Source organism: Cynocephalus volans, chromosome 14 (genome assembly GCF_027409185.1).
Source record: "Cynocephalus volans isolate mCynVol1 chromosome 14, mCynVol1.pri, whole genome shotgun sequence".
Classification (NCBI taxonomy): domain Eukaryota; kingdom Metazoa; phylum Chordata; class Mammalia; order Dermoptera; family Cynocephalidae; genus Cynocephalus; species Cynocephalus volans.
The window spans coordinates 24,503,909-24,523,702 of NC_084473.1; the positions used below are offsets into that span (position 1 = coordinate 24,503,909).

Consider the following 19,794-nt stretch of genomic DNA (forward strand, 5'->3'; position numbering starts at 1 on the left):
CAGTAATTTTTTAGTAGGCTGAAATGATATTTTGGAAATATTGGGTTAAGAAAAATATAGTATTAAAATTGGTGGCATCCATTTCTTTTCACTTTTTCAATGAGGCTGTTAGAAAAAATTTAATTACAGATGTGGCTCATATTATATTTCTATTGGAGAGCACTGCTCTAGTCCCCAACTACATTCCTACCCTTGGCACTTCTCCACCTATCCTACTCCCTTCCGTGTCTGGACCTCTAGCCCATGGTTCACTTTTCTCTAAACAGACCCCATGACTTTATGACTCACAGCTATTCCCACCCATTCCTTAATGTCTGTCCCAAATATTACTCTTTCCAGTAAGCAGCTCCTGTTCACTTCAGCAGGGTCTGCTTAATTAATCTTATAGCAATTTGTGCTTCTCTGTGGCACTTAATTTATTTTCCTTGCTGTCATTCCTACCACAATGGAAAATCCTTGAGGTCAGGGGATGAGCCTTACTCATCTTGGCATATACTGAAGGATTAAGAAAACATCATGCATCCAGTATGTGCTCAATTAATGTCTACTGAACTTAATGAAATCATTATTTGAAACCTTCCGAGAATTTCCAATAACCTAATAATTAATTAAGGCTGTCCAGAATCTGGTCTCAATTGCCTAACTAATTTTATCTCCTATCAATGGCATTGTAAAGATTAATTCAGTTAACGATTAAAAACAAATTCTTAGCTCCAACATTCTTTCCTTTCTCTGAAATGTGCTGTTCTTATTTGGGAGATCATGCTGAACCCCAGCCCCAGTCCAATCTGAAATGTTTTGTCCTACATTCCATCCAAATCATACCTACCTACCATGGTCTAGTTCAACTCCCATCACCTCTGTGGGTCTAACTGCTTCTGGACTCTCTCTCTATATATACATATATCCCTACTCACGTTCCTTAGAAGACACCATCCATACTGTTTATTAACATTGTATAATATTATTTAACAGACTACCAAATTGTTTCATGCTTTGTTTCTAAAACTAGATCGTAGTTTTTAGGATGGACTCATTGTCTTCTAGTCTTTCATTCTCATTAAATTTCCAGTGCTGTTATGTACTCCATAAGGAGAATCTGACTCATTCAATGTCCTAGGAAGCCTTCCTTCCCTCAACTGGACCTGCCAACTGTGCCGGGCATGACCAAACAATCACAGTAAGAAGTGAAAATGAATGAATTACAGCTACATGCAACAACATAGAAGAATCCTACAGAGTAATACCAAGGAAGGGAAAAGTCCTAGAGGACTGCATATAATATTTCTATTAAGCTCAAAAACAAAAAGCAAAACTAAACACTTTATTTTGTAGGAATACACATATAGGTGATAACACTGTTTAAAAAGCAAGGGAATAATAAACCAAATTCTGGAAAGAAGTTCACTCTATGGGGAAGGTGGAGCCAAGGAAATGGGGTAATGCAGTGGGAGTTCTATAGATGGCATAGTTTCAGCAATACATGAGCTCTCAAATACGATGCGGGTTCATGGGTGCTCATTTTTTTACTATGCTTCATATCTTACACATTTGTCACACATACTATTGTTAACAAACATATAATTAAAAATAATAATAAACGGGGAAAAGATAAGCCTGGTGGTCAAAATTCATAACCACTAATCCTATGGATGAAATTCTCTGTCTTGTTTTATAATAGCTGGGTATTGGCAATTCCTGGACCCGTACATATTGACCAAAACCAGAAGGATGTCAGAAACCTACAGATGAATCTTGCCCTTTATATGCCTTTTAAGAGACTTTCAGTCAAGATGGTGGAATAGACGGTCCCTAGCGTAACTCTCTCTCACAAACCAACCGATTTAAACTATAAAAACATAACATAAAGTGCATACGGAACGGGGAGACGTCCAGCCAGGGAGGCAGAAGCTCCACAGAGACCACATGCCCTGCAGGGCCGCTGTCGCATGATCCAGCAGATAGGCTTCACCGCCGCCACCAGGCTCCATTCCCAGCCCGGCCCAGTACACACACAGTGGGGAGACGTCTGGCAGGGGAGGTGGAGGCTCCGCAGAAACCACACACCTTGTGGGGCCGCCACTGCATGATCCAGCAGGTAGGCTTCACTGCAGGCACCCGACTCCATTCCCAGCCCGGCCTAGTGTGCAAGGAGCAGGGAGACATCTGGCAGGGGAGGCTGGAACTCCACAGGGACCACACCGCCGCCACACGATCCAGCAGCCCGGCCCATTGCGTATGGAGCACAGAGACATCCAGCAGGGGAGGTAGAAGCTCCATAGAGTCCACGCACCCTGTGGGGGGGCCACCGCCGCATGATCCAGCAGCAGGTGGGCTTCACCGCTGCCACCTGGCTCCATCCCAAGCCCAGCCTAGCATGCACGGAGCAGGGAGACATCCAGCAGGGGAAGGGGAAGCTCTGCAGAGACCACACACTCTGCAGTACCTCTGCACATCCCAGCAGCCCGGCCCAGAGTGCATGGAACAGGGAGAAGTCCAGCACGGGAGGTGGAAGCTCAGCAGAGACCACACCCTGAGGTACTGCCCCATGACCCAGCAGCCTGGCCAAGTCCAAGCTGACCAGAGAGGTGGCTCCCCAGAGAGGCCCAAAACCCGAGGCAACCACACACACAAGGCACTAGTGGCCAAATGAGCAGTCACTGAGGTAGCCATAACAAATTGGCAACCACAGCAACATCTTAGTCAGACAATAGTGTCAAACCTGTGGACTGTGAAACCCCCTGCCACAACGAATAAACATCAAAGAAAAGATACCAGAAATATGAAAAATCAAGAAAGTACACCACCAAAGGGTAATAACTCTCAAGCTCTAGATCCTATAGAACAAGAAGCCCTTGAAATGGCTCAAAAGGAATTTCAAGTGATATTTCTAAGGAAACTGAATGAGATACAAGAAAACTCAGCTAGACATCATGATGAAATGAGGAAAAGTATACAGGACATGAAAGAAGAAATGTACAAGGAAATCAATGCCCTGAAAAAAAATGTAGCAGAACTCGCGGAACTGAAGAATTTATTCTGTGAAATAAAAAACACAACAGAGAGTTTAACCAGCAGGCTTGCAGAAGTTGAAGAGAGAACCTCTGAACTTGAAGATGGGCTGTTTCAAATAACACAAGCAGACAAAAAAAAAAAAAAAGAAAGAAAAGAAAAAAGAATCAAAGGCATTGAAGAAAATCTGAGAGAGATATCAGACAACCTTAAGTGCTCCAATATCCGAGTCATGGGTATTCCAGAAGGGGAGGAAAATGGAGGTTCCATTGAAAACATATTCAACAAAATAGTGGCAGAAAACTTCTCAGGTATTTGAAAAATCACAGATCTTCAGATCCAGGAAGCTCAACAATCTACAAACATATTCAACCCAAAAAGGTCTTCTCCAAGACATGTTATAGTCAAATTGGCAAAACTCAGAGACAAAGAGAGAATCTTAGAAGCTGCAAGAGAGAAGCGTCAAATCACCTATAAGGGAGCCCCAATCAGGCTAACATCAGACTTTTCATCACAAACCCTAAAAGCCAGAAAGGAATGGGATGATATATTCAAAATACTAAAAGACAGTGATTGTCAGCCAAGAATACTCTACCCTGCAAGGCTATCCTTCCGAAATGAAGGGCAAATGGTATATTTCTCAGACAAACAAAAACTGCAGGAGTTCACCACCACACGACCACCCTTACAAGAAATTCTCAAGGGAGTACAGGGTTTGGTTCCTGAAAAATAACTACCACTACCATAAAAACCCAAGAAAAATCAAAACCCACTAGTATAATAAAAATGGCATTCATGAAGAGAAAACAAACAAACAAAAAGGCTATCTACAACCCAGGGAACCAAAAAACATAGAAAACAAACAGTAAATCAGAAAGCAAGGAACAAAAGACACCTAAGACAACCAAACAATAATCAATAAAATACTAGGAATAAATCAACACTTTTCAATAACAACTCTTAATGTAAAAGGCTTAAATTCCCCAATCAAAAGACACCGACTGGCTGACTGGATTAAAACGGAGGACCCAACTATATGCTGCCTTCAAGAGACCCACCTCACCCATAAAGACTCACATAGACTAAGAGTGAAAGGATGGAAAAAGATTTACCATGCAAACAGAAAAGAAAAACGAGCTGGAGTAGCTATTCTTATATCTGCTAAAATATACTTTAAACTAAAAACCATAAGAAGAGACAACGAGGGACACTATGTAATGATAAAAGGATTGATCCATCAAGAAGACATAACAATCATAAATATATACGAACCCAATGTTGGAGCAGCCAGATTTATAAAACAAACTCTATTAGACCTAAAGAAGGAAATAGACACTAATACCACAATAGCAGGGGACCTGAACACCCCACTGTCAATATTAGACAGATCATCTAGGCAAAGAATCAGCAGAGAAACTACAGATCTAAACAATACTCTAGACCAATTGGACTTGGCAGATATCTACAGAACATTCCATCCAACAACCTCAGAATATTCATTCTTCTCATCAGCACATGAATCATTCTCCAGGACAGGTCACATATTAGGTCACAAATCAAGTCTCAACAAATTCCAAAAAATTGGAATTATCCCATGTATTTTCTCAGACCACAATGGATTAAAAATAGAAATCAATAACAAAGGAAATTCTGGAAACTATACAAACACATGGAAATTAAACAGCATTCTACTTAATGACATATGGGTCCAAGAGGAAATCAAGCAGGAAATCAAAAAATTTATTGAAACTAATGAAAATAATGATACATCATACCAAAACCTGTGGGATACTGCAAAAGCAGTACTAGGGGGGAAATTTATTGCATTAAATGCTCACCTCAGAAGAATCAAAAGATGGCAAGTGAACAACCTAACACTTCACCTTAAAGAACTAGAAAAACAAGAACAATCCAAACCTAAAGTTAGCAGTCAGAAAGAAATCATTAAGATCAGAGCAGAACTTAATGAAATTGAAACCAAAAAAAACAATACAAAAGATCAATGAATCAAAAAGTTGGTTTTTTGAAAAGATAAATAAAATTGACAAACCATTAGCATGGCTAACAAAAAAAAGAAGAGAGAAGATTCAAATAACAAAAATTAGAAATGAAAAAGGCGATATTATAACTGATTCATCTGAAATACAAGGAATCATTCGAGACTATAAACAACTATACGCCAACAAAATTGAAAATCTGGAGGAAATGGATAAATTTCTGTACATACACAAGCTCCCAAAACTGAGCCATGAAGATGTAGAAAATCTGAATAGACCAATAACAATAAAGGAGATTGAAGCTGTTATCAGAAGGCTCCCAACAAAGAAAAGCCCAGGACCAGATGGATTCACAGCAGAAGGGTTTACCAAACATTCAAAGAGGAATTGACACCGATTCTTTACAAACTATTCCAAAAGATTGAAACAGACGCAAATCTCCCAAACTCATTCTATGAAGCAAACATCATCCTGATATCAAAACCAGGTAAAGATATAACCAAAAAAGAAAACCACAGGCCGATATCCTTGACGAATATAGATGCAAAAATCCTCACTAAAATACTAGCAAACAGAATACAGCAACACATACGTAAAATTATTCACCGCGATCAAGTGGGATTCATCCCAGGGATGCAAGGTTGGTTCAACATACGCAAATCAATAAATGTGATACACCATATTAATAAAATCAAACAGAAGGACCATATGATCATCTCTATAGATGATGAAAAAGCATTTGATAAAATTCAACACTCATTCATGACAAAGACCCTCTATAAGTTAGGTACAGATGGAACGTATCTCAACATAATTAAAGCCATATATGCCAAACCCACTGCCAATATCATCCTGAATGGGCAAAAGCTGAAAGCTTTTCCTTTAAGAACAGGAACTAGACAAGGATGCCCACTCTCACCACTCCTATTCAACATAGTGTTGGAAGTACTAGCCAGAGCAATCAGAAAAGAGAAGGAAATAAAGGGCATCCAGATTGGAAAAGATGAAGTCAAACTGTCCCTGTTTGCAGAAGACACGATCCTATATATCGAACAGCCTAAAGCCTCTACAAAAAAACTCTTGGAGTTAGGAGTTGATAAATGATTTCAGCACAGTAGCAGGATACAAAATCAACACACAAAAATCAGTAGTATTTCTATTCTCCAGTAGTGAACATGCAGGAAGGGAAATCAAGAAAGCTGCCCATTTACAATAGCCACCAAAAAAAATAAAATACTTAGGAACTGAGTTAACCAAGGAGGTGAAAAATCTCTGTAGTGAGAACTACAAACCACTGCTGACAGAAATTAGAGAGGATACAAGAAGATGGAAAGATATCCCATGCTCTTGGATTGGAAGAATCAACATAGTGAAAATGTCCATACTACCCAAAGTGATATACAAATTCAATGCAATCCCCATCAAAATTCCAATGACATTTTTCTCAGAAATGGAAAAAACTATCCAGACATTTATACGGAATAACAAAAGACCACGCATAGCCAAAGCAACGCTGAGCAAAACAAATAAAGCTGGAGGCATAACACTACCTGACTTTAAGCTATACTACAAAGCTATAATAACCAAAACAGTATGGTACTGACATAAAAACAGACACACTGATCAATGGAATAGAATAGAGAATCCAGAAATCAACCCACACACCTACAGCCATCTGATCTTTGACAAAGGCACCAAGCCTATACACTGGGGAAGAGACTGCCTCTTTAGCAAATGGTGCTGGGATAACTGGATATCAATATGCAGGAGAATGAAACTAGACCCATACCTTTCACCATACACTAAAGTCAACTCAAAATGGATTAAAGAATTAAATATACACCCTGAAACAATAAAACTTCTTAAAGAAAACATAGGAGAAACACTTCAGGATGTAGGACTGGACAGAGACTTCATGAACACGACCCCAAAAGCATGGGCTACCAAAGGAAAAATAAACAAATGGGATTATATCAAACTAAAGAGCTTCTGCACAGCAAAAGAAACAATTAACAGAGTTAAAAGACAACCAACAGAGTGGGAGAAAATATTTGCAAAATATACATCTGACAAAGGATTAATATCCAGAATATATAAGGAACTCAAACAACTTTACAAGAAAAAAACAAGCAACCCAATTAAGAAATGGGCAAAAGAGCTAAGTAGGCATTTCTCTAAGGAAGATATACAAATGGCCAACAGACATATGAAAAAATGCTCAACATCACTCAGCATCCGGGAAATGCAAATCAAAACCACACTGAGATACCATCTCACCCCAGTTAGGATGGCTAAAATCCAAAAGACTCTGAACGATAAATGCTGGCGAGGTTGCGGAAAAAAAGGAACTCCCATACATTGTTGGTGGGACTGCAAAATGGTGCAGCCTCTACGGAAAATGGTATGGAGGTTCCTCAAACAATTGCAGATATATCTGCCATATGACCCAGCTATCCCACTGCTGGGAATATACCCAGAGGAATGGAAATCATCAAGTCAAAGGTATACCTGTTCCCCAATGTTCACTGCAGCACTCTTTACAATAGGCAAGAGTTGGAACCAGCCCAAATGTCCATCATCGGATGAGTGGATACGGAAAATGTGGTACATCGACACAATGGAATACTACTCAGCTATAAAAAAGAATGAAATACTGCCATTTGCAACAACATGGATGGACCTTGAGAGAATTATATTAAGTGAAACAAGTCAGGCACAGAAAGAGAAATACCACATGTTCTCACTTATTGGTGGGAGATAAAAATAAATAAATAAATTCACACACACACACACACACACACACACACACACACACACAGAGAGACAAAAAAAACTGGGGGGCGAAGAAGACATAACAATTACAATTCCTTGAAGTTGACACGACAAGCAAACAGAAAGGACATTGTTGGGTGGGAGGGAGGAGAGGGAGGAGGGAGGGAGGTTTCGGTAATGGGCCACAATAATCAACCACATTGTATATCGACAAATTAAAATTTTAAAAAATATATATATGTCTTTTAATAAACAGAAGTTCTTAATATTAATGTAGACGAATTTCCCGTTTTTTTTTTTTAAAGCTAGTCAAGTGAAGCAGTGGGAAGGGAGAAGGAACGAAGAAACCTGTAACTGACTGTGATCAATTATTTGTAACCACCCAGACCTGCACTTGGAACAGCCCCAACTTCTTCTTTCATGGTTAGTAATTACAAGAAATTATTTCCTATCCCCAAATCCTATAGAAATCCTCCTACATCATCTTCTAGAAGTTTTAAAGTTTTGTCTTTATGTTTAATCCATCTGACGTTGGTTTTTGTATATAATGTTAGGAAGAGAGCCCATATGCATAAACAATTGCGGCAGTACACTTACTAAATAGTCCCCCCTTTCTTCAGTGATAGAGAAGCCGCTTTTGAGATTAAGTACTTTCTGACTTGTCAAGCTTTAGACCTTCCATAGACCTAAATTCCTGCTTCTTGCTGCTTTTTGTGACATCCCTGGACTCAGCCCCATGCCCAGTAAATCTGTGCCATTTTTCACATCCTTCCAGCTTAACTGAGCACTTTTAGCAATCCCAGTTCCAGCAACAGTTAGACCCAAAGATTTCAGTTTTTTACTTTTCTAGTCACTTGTGCCTGAGCTGAGGTAGGGAAAGAAAACTGGTGTATCTTATGCTGATGACCTAGAATTATCCTTCATCCGAGTCAGCAGTGTTTGTTTCCCATCATTCCTATACTAATAATGGCAACCAAAATTTCAGACCAATGAAGTTTAGAAATGAAAATGAAGTTTTAGGAGCATGCAACCTCTATACCTCTAATGATTTTCAATGACACAGTTTAAATTCTTTATGACTTACTTATTGATGATATAAATCTAAACAGTAGATACCTTTGAACATACAGTGATCGCCATTCTCTAGGAAAAGAAATCATGGTTGAGAGGCTAAATGACTGCTGCTCAAGGAAGAGCAGGGCTCTTCCTTTAAAAAAAAAAAATTTTTAAAAAAAAAGGTATTCAGCTATGCAGATCCCAGATGATAGCACATTAAAAATCAACCTAAACAGAAAGAACTCACTATTTGGAAATCTAGAGATCTGGTGAGAATCAAGGCACTAAATGTTTCCATAATGTCTTTACTTAGAGAAGAGCACACACACACATCTTTTAAGATTGATAGGAAATAAAACCCTAATAACAAATCACATCATTGTCATGTTTTGCTCTTCTGGGAAGCCTTGTCCATTCCCTCCAAAGTAGCATCAAATTGGGCACTGAAGTTGTTCTTTACTCCCATTCTGATTCTGTGTCCTTAGTTTCTAGATCCTTGAGACAGTTTGTATTTATGTAGAAGTGGGAAGGTACCACAGCCATGGTGCAAGGAATTCCCACATGGTTTCAAGTCTTAGAGGATGTGTACAGGAAGCAACCTTCTCCTTCAGCAGAGTCCTGCTCTGACTATGAAGTGCCAGGAGAACATATTCACAGGGCAAAGGGAACACATTACTTCTGCCAAGTCTCTAAAGTCAAGCTAACAAGCAAGGTAAGAAGAGGGACTGCAGCACAATGTTCTTAAAGCTATCACCAAAGTCTAAACATTTGTCCTGGAGCTGGGAGACTGGTATTTACCTAATTCTGTAATGATGACTGAAGTTCTCAGAGTGAACATATGAAGCAATATCAGAAACTCGCTGTTTGTTCTAACAGGACTAGTTATGTCAATAAACAGATTCTATCCCACTAGTTTGGTTTCCTGAGATATCAGTTCCTACCGCAGTAGGCTGTGGCTTGGGAACAGTGGTGCATAGCCCTCCTTACCTCAGCAGCCGCAGCTCTGCCAGTAGGGTGGGGTTCTGCTGGGCTTTCTCAGGAGTGGGCTGGGAAGCCTGCTCGTGTTCCAGACGGAGACGCTGAATCTCCTGCAGGATCTCCCTGAAGAGGACGGGTGAGAAGAAGGTGGCTGCATGACGTGCTCTTTTTTCCTGCTAGAAATGTTTACTCTGGCAGAGCCTCCTCCACCAGTCTTACTCTGATTGCTTCCAAATGACCAAGATGTAAAATGGACACCTTCCTAATATTGCTTCACCCGACATTTCCTCAACGAAACAACCCTTTGTGGTAGAAAAACTAAAAATACTCAAGAATGTGAAAAACTTCCATGAAGGAAAATGACAACCAGAATACTTTACTTACTCTGTTCCTCTCGGAGAAAAGGAAAAGAGAACTTCCTGCATCCTCCCAGGTCCTATGCTGTCTTCCCCTAAGTCTTCCAGTCTCCCTTCTCTTCCCTGACCCCTGACCCCTGACCCCCTGACTGGTGGACGCTGCCATTTCCTCTACCTGTGCTTGCTACATTGGGTCCAGTCTCCTTGGCCTGGTTTCTACCTTTCAGTGCATAATGGTGTGCTGTCTGGTCTCCATGCCTTTAAGTAGCTTTTTTATAAGAGACTAGACAGTCATATGTAGCATAACGGGCCTAGACAAGATGACTAGATACAGCAAAATGCTGCTGGAAAGTAGATGGAGAAAGGAACTGTGAGAGGAGAACACACTGGTGGGTGGGAGGGGGTCCTGGGAAAAATAATTAATCTGAGGGAAGGTGAGCAGGGTTTTGAACTACCAGAACCAACAGCATGCAGACATATACAAATTAGTGTACAGGGCATTTACGGGACTTGGGCTAGCCTGTTCATGAAAGTGGAATCTTCCTTTGTGGTCTAAAGCTATCTAGTCTGCAAGGAAAACAAGAATCAGATACCATGCGATAATCCTGGACTTCAGAAACAGGCTTGGCCTCTGCATTCTTACCTGTTTTTGTTTTCCAGCTCTGCAATAAGCTGTCTTTGTTGTTTGTTGGCATCAAAGTTAAAGCTCAAGTCAGTGGGAGGACGAGCCTAAAGTGGGGAGAAAGTTTTTTTTCTGATTCAAATTAATTTAGAATCCTAGACTGTTAATTCTTTAAAAACATATTTTTGATGTATAATCTACATACCAGAAGATTCACCCATTTTAAGTGTACAATTCAGTAACCCTTAGTAAATCTAAACAGTTGTGCACTAAATTTAGAACATTTTCCCTCACCACAAAAAGTTCCCTCATGCTGGTTTGTCATCAACGGCCACTACTACCCCCAACCTTAGGCAGCCGTTAATCTGCTTTCTGTCTGCAGTTTTGCCTTTCCTAAAAAGCTCACATAAACTGAGCCATACAATACATAGTCTTGGTTTCTGGCTTCCACTTAGCATGATGGTTTTGAGGTTCATCCATGTTGTTCCAAGAACCAGTAGTGCCTTCCTTTTTATTGCTGAGTAGAATGTATTGTTTCCAGCTTTTGGCTTTTACAAATGATTCTGCTATGAACTTTCATTTATGAAAGTCTTGTGTCGATATGTTTTCATTTCTCTTGGGTAAATACCTAGGATCAGAATTGCTGGGTCACATGGTAATTGCCTTTTGAGAAACTGCCAAACGGTTGTCCAAAGTGGCTGCATTATTTTACATTCCTACCAGAAAGGTATGAAGGTTCCATTTTTTCCACATCCTTGCCAATGCTTATATTGCCCATCTTTTTGATTGTAGTCATCCTAGTGGGTGAGAAGTGGTATCTCATAGTGGATTCAATTCGTTTTTCCCTAATGAATAATATGTTTGAGCATACTTTGATATGCTTATTGGCTATTTGTATATCTTCTCTGGAGAAATCATGTGGTTGTGATTTGCATATTCATTGATGTTTTTGACTCTTGTTACTTCATTTAAAAATACGGTAGCCAATTAACACAAAATAGGAAAAGAGATGACTAGGTAAAGTTTCCCTTTTATTGATTAATCAGAATGAAAGGTCTCAGTGAGGGCTCTGTGATGGCTACACTTCACTCTGCACATTCTTGGTTCTGCCTGAAACAAGATTTGCCATGAAGCAGAAACCTTGTTTCCTGGCTAGAGCTTGAAGATTCAGTAAGTAATTCTCTTCATGTGGTATTTTCTAAATAAACAGAGGCAAAACAGCATAGCAAATCTAGGTGGGAGGATTTTTACCAAATTACTTTTTTTTTTTTTTTTTTTAAAGCAAAAACAAGATAAATTTTCTTCTTCCAGAGAGGTGTGGACCAGCAGCCAGCTGAGTAAATTTTCTATATTGTACTAGAGTCTTGTGAGAGCCTGGGTTGAGTCTCAGAAAAATGGCTTGCTTGGGACTAAACCTGACTATGAATAATAGGTTTGCAATTCCTGAAAATTGGAGTTGAAAGTAATGGCTCCTTATTAGGGTGGGACCAGGAAAAATTATGGATGAGGAAGTGAGCGCTGAAAGGAATTTGCTTCATGCAATGATAAGCAAACAAAAACCCTATGGTGTTTCACTGGAAATGTCTGAAGAATCTTCCCAGTTTTGAGTGTTTGACTACGGAGCTGAGGCGCCTTCCATAGAGGACGTTAATACAGAAATCAAAAGTCATTATCAATAGAGATTCCTAACCAGGTAAGACTCTTTGGCTCCAAGAAGTACTGTTACTTAAATACGAAGCAGGGGTGGAAACAGTCCAATCCTGAGGCAGCAGTTCCACTGGGAGCAACTGATGTCTGAGCAGAGGCGTGCTCCTCCACGTGGACGCAACAACACAGAGAACCGCCAGGGGTGAGTGTCCAGCGATGGCTTACGTCGCTGAGTGAAATTTTAAATATAGTCAAGTGTACATTAAATAACAGAGAAACTTAGAATTTTATTTATTTACTGTCTTAAACACCATAGAGGCTCCTTAAAAAAAGCCAGGCCTCCCTTCCTAAAATTTCTCCAGGACACTGAAAGGAAAAAGAAAGGGAATTATCAACTCGTAAAGACATAGGATACTTTGGCCAGATGAGACCTGAAGATGATTTCTTTCAAAAATCAAACGTACCAGACAGAAGTAGATTAGAGGCTACCAGCAACAGGGGGAAGGAATAATGAGAAGTTATTGCTTAATGGGTACAGAGTTTATGTTTAGGATGACAAAAAAGTTTTAGAAATAGATAGAAGTAGTGGTCAAACAGCATAGTGAATGTAATTAGTTCCATGTAATTTTATGTTTAAAAATGCTTAAAATGGAGATTCTTATGTTATATATGTTTTACCACAATAAAAAAAGAAAGAAAGAAATATAATGAAACAATACAGGAGAAATAGCAACTTTCCATAGTTTTCCCAAAGGGATTGAGAATTAAGAGCTGATTAAATATATGCAGATCAAAGAAGCTCAAACCAGAGGGGAACCGAAGAGAATATGATCTGAGTGAGTCATTCTGAGATGCAGCTGCAGAGGACCAGCAGCCCTCTCCTTGGGGTCACCAGGCCCAACTGCAAGTGCAGGCCCAGCCACTTACTGGCTGTTTGGCCTTGGTGAGGATGTTGGACATGTTTAAGCTTCAGTTTCTTCCTCTGTAAAACAGGAAGAATAGTAACAGTAAATATCTGCTGCTGCTGCAAAAAGTTAAATATACAGTTTGTGCATTCATTGATTCAACAAATACTTCCTGAGCTCCTACTATGTGCCAGGCAATGTTTGAGCAAGTATGGATGCACTGGTGAATAAGACACAGTCCCCAACCCTCACGAAGCTTACATTACACTGCGAGAAAGGTAAGAAATCAAAAAAATGTAGACGTCAGTTGTGATAAGTGCAATGAAGAAATATAGGGTAATGAAATAGAGTGAACTGGGACATAAGACTGTTTAAATGAGATGGGTATGAACGGGCTCTCAGAGACTCTGTGAGGCGAGGAAGCAAATGAGGCGAAGGTCTGAGGGACAGCGTGCTGGGAGAGAGACGGGCAAACACAGAGGCCCTGCAGCTGCTCTCCCATGCTGTGCTCAGGTCAGTGCTGATGGAGTGGATGCGCTATGGCAGGTGGCAGGTAATGAACTGGGAGATGAACTAGGGCCCAGATCACGTATGGCCTTTTGACTATGGAGAGAAGTTTTCATTTCATTCTGAATGTGTGTGAGGCCGCCGTAGGATTCTGAGCAGGGGAATATGTAATCTTTATATTTTAAAAACATTTTTCTACATTTATATAAATAAATGACTGAATAATTTAATAAATGGGGAAGAACAGATGAATTTCTCATACAGAAGAATTCCAAATAATGTATGTTACATACTCCGCCTTCGAGGAAGTGGAGCCTAACTCCCCATTGCTTAAGTGGGTCTGTGCACAGTGACTTCCTTCCAAAGAATATACTGTGGAAAGGGGGGAATGGAGTAACTTTATGTTGGAGAAACCTGACAATGCTCCTTCAGCCAGGCGATCAAGGTCAACATCAACAGTGACAAGTCATGTTGATGGTATGTACTCTTGATACGATGGGATGAAAATGGCGCTTTACCTCTTCTGCCCCAAACCCATAACCCCAGTCTACTCAAGAGAAAAACATCAGACAAATCCTAATTAAGGGGTATTCTACAATATATCTAACTAGTACTCCTCAAAACTGTCAAGGTCATCAAAAACAAGAAAAGTCGGAGAAACTGTCACAGCTAAGAGGAGCTTAAGGAGACATGATGATTAAATGTAATGAGGTATCCTGGCTAGAACTATGGAACAGACAAAACATTAGGTAAAAACTAAGGAAATCTGAATAAAATATGGACTTTAGTTAATAATAAATGTATAAACACTGGTTCATTAATTGCAACAAATGTACCATACTAATGTAAGATGTTAATAACAGGGGACACTGGGTCTGGAATATAGTAAACTCTCTGTACTATCTGAAATTTTTCTGTAAATCTAAAACTTTTCTAAAATAAAGTTTATTAAAAACAAACAACACTGCTTTGGCTGCTAAGTGGAGAATTTACTGTAGTGGGATAGGAATTGAAGTAGAGAAACTACTTAGGAATCTTAGATTTGCTGTTTACTGGCCATGTGACCTTGAGTTATTTTATTTTACTACAACTTCATTTTCCTATGCGTAAAATGGGAATATTTATTGAAAGTGATGTGGAGAGGATTTAATGATATAACACAGAGGGCAGCACAATGATCTACGAGGTTGATTATTATAACTCAAAATTTTATGTAATAAACTTATTATACACTTTCTATGTGCAAATCTAGCAAGTAGCACACCCAAAACTATGAGTAACTGAAGGTAAACACTGTGATGCTTACTCATAAGGAGTTCTGGGGTTTAGGGAAATCCTGGAACCTTTGTAGTCAAGGCATTATGTTCACACCACTAAAACTCAAGGAAGCTCCCAGGCCCAATGCATGGTTCAGGGGTTGTAGCATCTGGAGCAGGAGAGGCCCAGAAAAAACCTACAGCTGAAGGCCTCTTCACTGACCTCTACTTAGTGAACACATAAGGAATACTGGAACGATCTCCAGTCCTTTTGGAAAACATAGTGACTCTTGCCTCTGGTTCATGGTTAGCAGCTTACACTCTAGTATCCCCCATATACTTCTGTTCCGATCAGTTGAGTTGCATGCTTAACAAGATTGGTTGTTTCTTCCTAGTTGCACTTGCTATTATGTAATTTAATTAAATATCACCTAAGCCAATGAAATGAGGATGAAAAGAGAGTTGCTATTTCTATGAAAACCAAGTTGAATAAGTTGGAGACTCAGTAGAGATAAGCTTCTAGAATAAGCTGCCACCGAATTAGTTGAAGGTGAGACCACTTTAAAGATTTGGAAAAATTAGGAAGAGAATTCTGCACTATTGCAGCACAGGAGTTTTTAAGTTCTTATTCCATTGTAAAGGACTGAAATGGAAGCTGGACTTGTATTATGTGGGAGCATTTCATGCAGAGACAACTTGGGGCTCCAGAGGACCTACGCTCAATGAAAGAGCTTGGTTCTCCAGCAAAATACTGTCTACACAAGGATATACAAAGAAATGTTAAGGGATATGTGTATCGTTTTTATGGTTTTAAACCTTTTAAACTTTTAACTTACTTAAAAATGTATGATAAACATTTTAAACATAGACAAAAGGAGAGAACATATTTCCATATGCTCATAATTAGATTAAACAGGAAGATTTTGCCACATCATGGACTCATGGGTTGCCGTATAATCTGGCAGTGCCAGCAGGAGCAGCAGTACTCTTAGGTATCACAGAGATAATTCACTTGCTTGCAGACCCTTGGATTGCTTAATGCTCTCAATTTTCTTTTATTCAACATAAAAATATTTTTTGCTTATTGCCATTTTCTAATGTAACATTCTGAATATTCTATACCAGCTTCATTACTGTAACTATGCTGACATCTTTTATGAGGCAATGTCATGTGATAAAGAGATTTTCCCTGGTGATGGATGTGGACATTAGCTACTCAATATCATGTGTTGGGGCAGTGGAGAATGGGGAAGTCTAGGAGTACTTGAACTGAACAATTCCTTCAAGTAGGTCTCTTGACATTAAGTAAAATTTGTTCTTTGAAGAACTTTCTTGGCCACCACTGATCAGGAATTTAACAAATCTTTTACAAAACTTAAAAGGTGCAAGCCTGTATCAAATCCAAAGCCAAGATTGTTTTCAGTTAGCGAAACCTGAATCCTAAGGAAGAACCAGAAATATTTTCTTCAAAGACATGCAGGCATCACAGGCATTACTACAACAATCACAGGCATGAGCTGTGAAAATGGAAATACGGTTTCTTAGAAAGTTAGGAGATGATATTTAATTTGCATTCTGACTAGGAAGGTGATGACATATACATTTCCAACTTCTCTCTAAATAGATTTTCTTTCCTCAACCTATTCCTGACCATCCAGGTTTCAGAAATCAAGGAAACTTCAGGCTGTATATTTCGGAACTTTTCAATAAGCCAAGATTTAGCTTTTATTTGGCAAGCTTGACTAAAGTCTCAACAATGTTTAGTCTTTTCTAGTCCAAGATGAGCTGATAAGGGGCCTACTGAAGGGCAAAACGTGGCCTGAAAGAGTAAAAGTAAAGGTGCTTGACCAAGGGGCAGATTACAGAGAGGAACTGAATGGACTAACAGAGAAACTAAACCTCCTGCCTTGTGCCCTCTGTCTAAAGCTAATGGCTCTCAACTAAGGGTCACGTTGAACATGCCAGGGATTCTAGCTTATTACCCCCAGTTCAGAAACACTGCTCTCAGCCATGTTATCAACCTTGGCCACACATTACAATCATCTGGAGAGATTTAAACACCCCAATGCCCAGGCTGTATTATCCAAGACCAGTTAAGTCAACCTCTAAAAGTGGGCTCAGACACGAATAATTTTTAAAACTTCTCAGATGATTCCAATGTGCAGCCGAGGTTTGAAGGACTGCTCTCAGCATTTTTTACCTTGTTGAAACAGACAAAACTCACACATTGTAGAACATCCCTGGCACATTTAAGAAAAACCAATTTACTTAACACCAAATACCAAAAACATTGGTTATCTATAAGTCAAAAGCACTAGCCATGTATATTAATGGTCTATAAATATGGAAAGTACCCTCAGAGGTGTATTTAAAGGATACCCCCTTCATATATGATATCACATAACTTTGTATTTGAATGTTCAGCCTAGCTGGGGGACCTTGGGCAAGGTGATTTTTAACCTTTCTGTGCCTCAGTTTCCTCATTAGTAAAATCACATTAGGGATCATATTTATCTTCCAGAGTTGCTGTGAGTACTGGAGGTAATGTTTCTAAAACATCCAGCACAGGGGTAGATACAGAAGGCTCTCAAAATGCTGGCTATTATTTCTAATCCTATTATTAAATCAGAGTAGTTAGGCAGCGTAACCTCTGGAGGAAAAAGACTTCTCAAATACCATATAAGTATAAGCTGGACGAGTTTAGGAACAAAAGGTAAGACCCCAATTAAAAGTTAAAAAACAATCAAGTACTTAACAATGAATGCAATGGTTAGGTTGAGTAGATGGATACATAAAGGCCAGAGCAACGAAATTCAGAAAAAGTTAGGGACCAGAGGACCATATTGTAAGAGCTAAAGCTTTAATATTTGAGAATAAAGGCTCCAAAGAGTGGGATCCATTTACTATTGCATGAGAATAAGGTATGAGGTCCCTTTAATCCTAGGAAGGACTAGGTGCCTCTAACTTCCTCTATTACATGAGCATTCTCCCAGGTTCAGGTGGTCTCACAGAGCTCCATCATCCTAATGAGATGGAATAAGAAACATGACCCCTTTGAGTCCAACTGGGCTAATGTCATAAAACCAAGGAAAGCCAGCACAGTCAGCACACTGTAATCCAGTAGAATGCATTTCTGGAGGCTCCTAAAAAGAGACCGGAGGCTCCCATCTGTATGAATTTGATAGTATGAGTACCAAACAAAGAGATGAGCCTTATATCAGCTAGACTTTCCTTATGTTCTGGGGCAGTCTGCCCATCATCCAACCTCACTTACATTAACTGGAGGGCTGTAGATTATTAACCTCTCTCTCAAAATCTAATAATGTTGGTTAAGGGAATGGTTCTCAAGATAACTATAAATCAGAAGACTGGGAGTTTTCTTTCTTTTTTCCAACAGAAATCGATGGCCCATGAACCCAGAGATTGTGATTCAGTAGGTCTGAGGCAAAGCCGGGGATCTATTTATTTTTAAAATGTTTCCCATATGATTATAGTATGTAGCCAGGCTTAACAAAGACTATAGTGGGGTGTGGAGTCATTACATGTGTGCAAATCACCACATGAATACAGTTAATCTTTAATTCTAAGAAGCTGTGAGGATACTGCTGGAATGGTGCCTGCCTGGAGCAGCTGGCAAAATGATGGGGCTGTGAAGGCTGGACACAGTGATCCGGAAAACAGCTTCTCAGACATGTGTGAGTGTGAGGCAGTATGCAAAGGGTGATGGCTTCCTCCCTTCCTTTCACCTTTCCTCCAAGTTTTCCATAATGAGTTTTGTTTTTGTTTTGTTGGCAGCTGGCGGGTGCAGAGATCCAAACCTTCGACCTTGGGTTCTAACACTGTCCTCTAACCAACAGAGCTAACCAGTGAGTCCTCCTCAATGAGTTTTTAATTTTTTTCATAAAGGGAAAAAAAAAAAACCCTTAAAGGTAAACAAAACACCTGATTACATCCAATGCTGGTGATGTTTGTGATGAAACTTTACAAATTAACTGTTACTACTATGATCCTACCACGTTTTTTTTTTTTTTTTTTTTTTTTCTTAAAGGAATTTAGGCACTTCAGGAAAACAAACGTGCTCTACTGGCTCATTTAAGCACCCTAAAATGCCTCTCTTCAATGGTCAACCTGAAGAGGTTTCCGTGGCCACGGTCCCCATCGAGGGAGAAGCTACGGCACGGACGCTGGAACACTCTACAGCTTGCACCGCCTGCTGCTCAAATGATTTAATGGTCTCTCTTTGTGGAAGAAGGTCTTTGAAAAAAATCAATACAAAGCCTATCTGGCAGGCTATAAATAAATTCTTTTGAGCACTACACCCACTTTATGCAAAGCACTTGTATCAGTGTGAGATTAGAGGATTAGGAGTCTCTGTTTAACAGAAATCTAGTCAAGAAGAATCTTTCCTGAGAGGCCCAATATTTATAAAATAACTACACTTTGCAAAATAAACTGAAGATGAAAGGCACCATATCAGTACTCAGTATCAAGACCATTCTAACAATGATCATTTTCACAAGAATTACAGAATTGGCATCAGAAACTATCATGTATAAACAGACTTATCTTGTTTGCAATAAAGGAGTATTGGGATCTCTTCAGGGTCAAATCACATTGGAACTTTTATTTACAATAACTTAAAAGTACTATGTAAAGTCAACAAGACTATATAATAGCATTAAATAC

At 39.5% G+C, this 19,794-nt stretch overlaps 1 protein-coding gene across 19 annotated transcripts in view; it reads right to left on the reverse strand.

The window, feature by feature from the left end:
• DTNB (dystrobrevin beta) overlaps positions 1-19,794 on the reverse strand; it is a 291,517-nt gene that overhangs the window by 40,581 nt on the left and 231,142 nt on the right. For all 19 annotated transcript variants that reach the window (XR_010021624.1, XM_063077635.1, XM_063077630.1 and 16 more), the window contains 2 exons: positions 10,815-10,900; positions 9,825-9,938 (listed from right to left, as the gene is read on the reverse strand). Coding sequence is in view for 18 of the 19 variants with exons in the window: in XM_063077635.1 (XP_062933705.1) it covers positions 9,825-9,938; positions 10,815-10,900 (200 nt within the window). In the remaining variant the exon portion in view is untranslated. The remainder of the gene's footprint in view (positions 1-9,824; positions 9,939-10,814; positions 10,901-19,794) is intronic.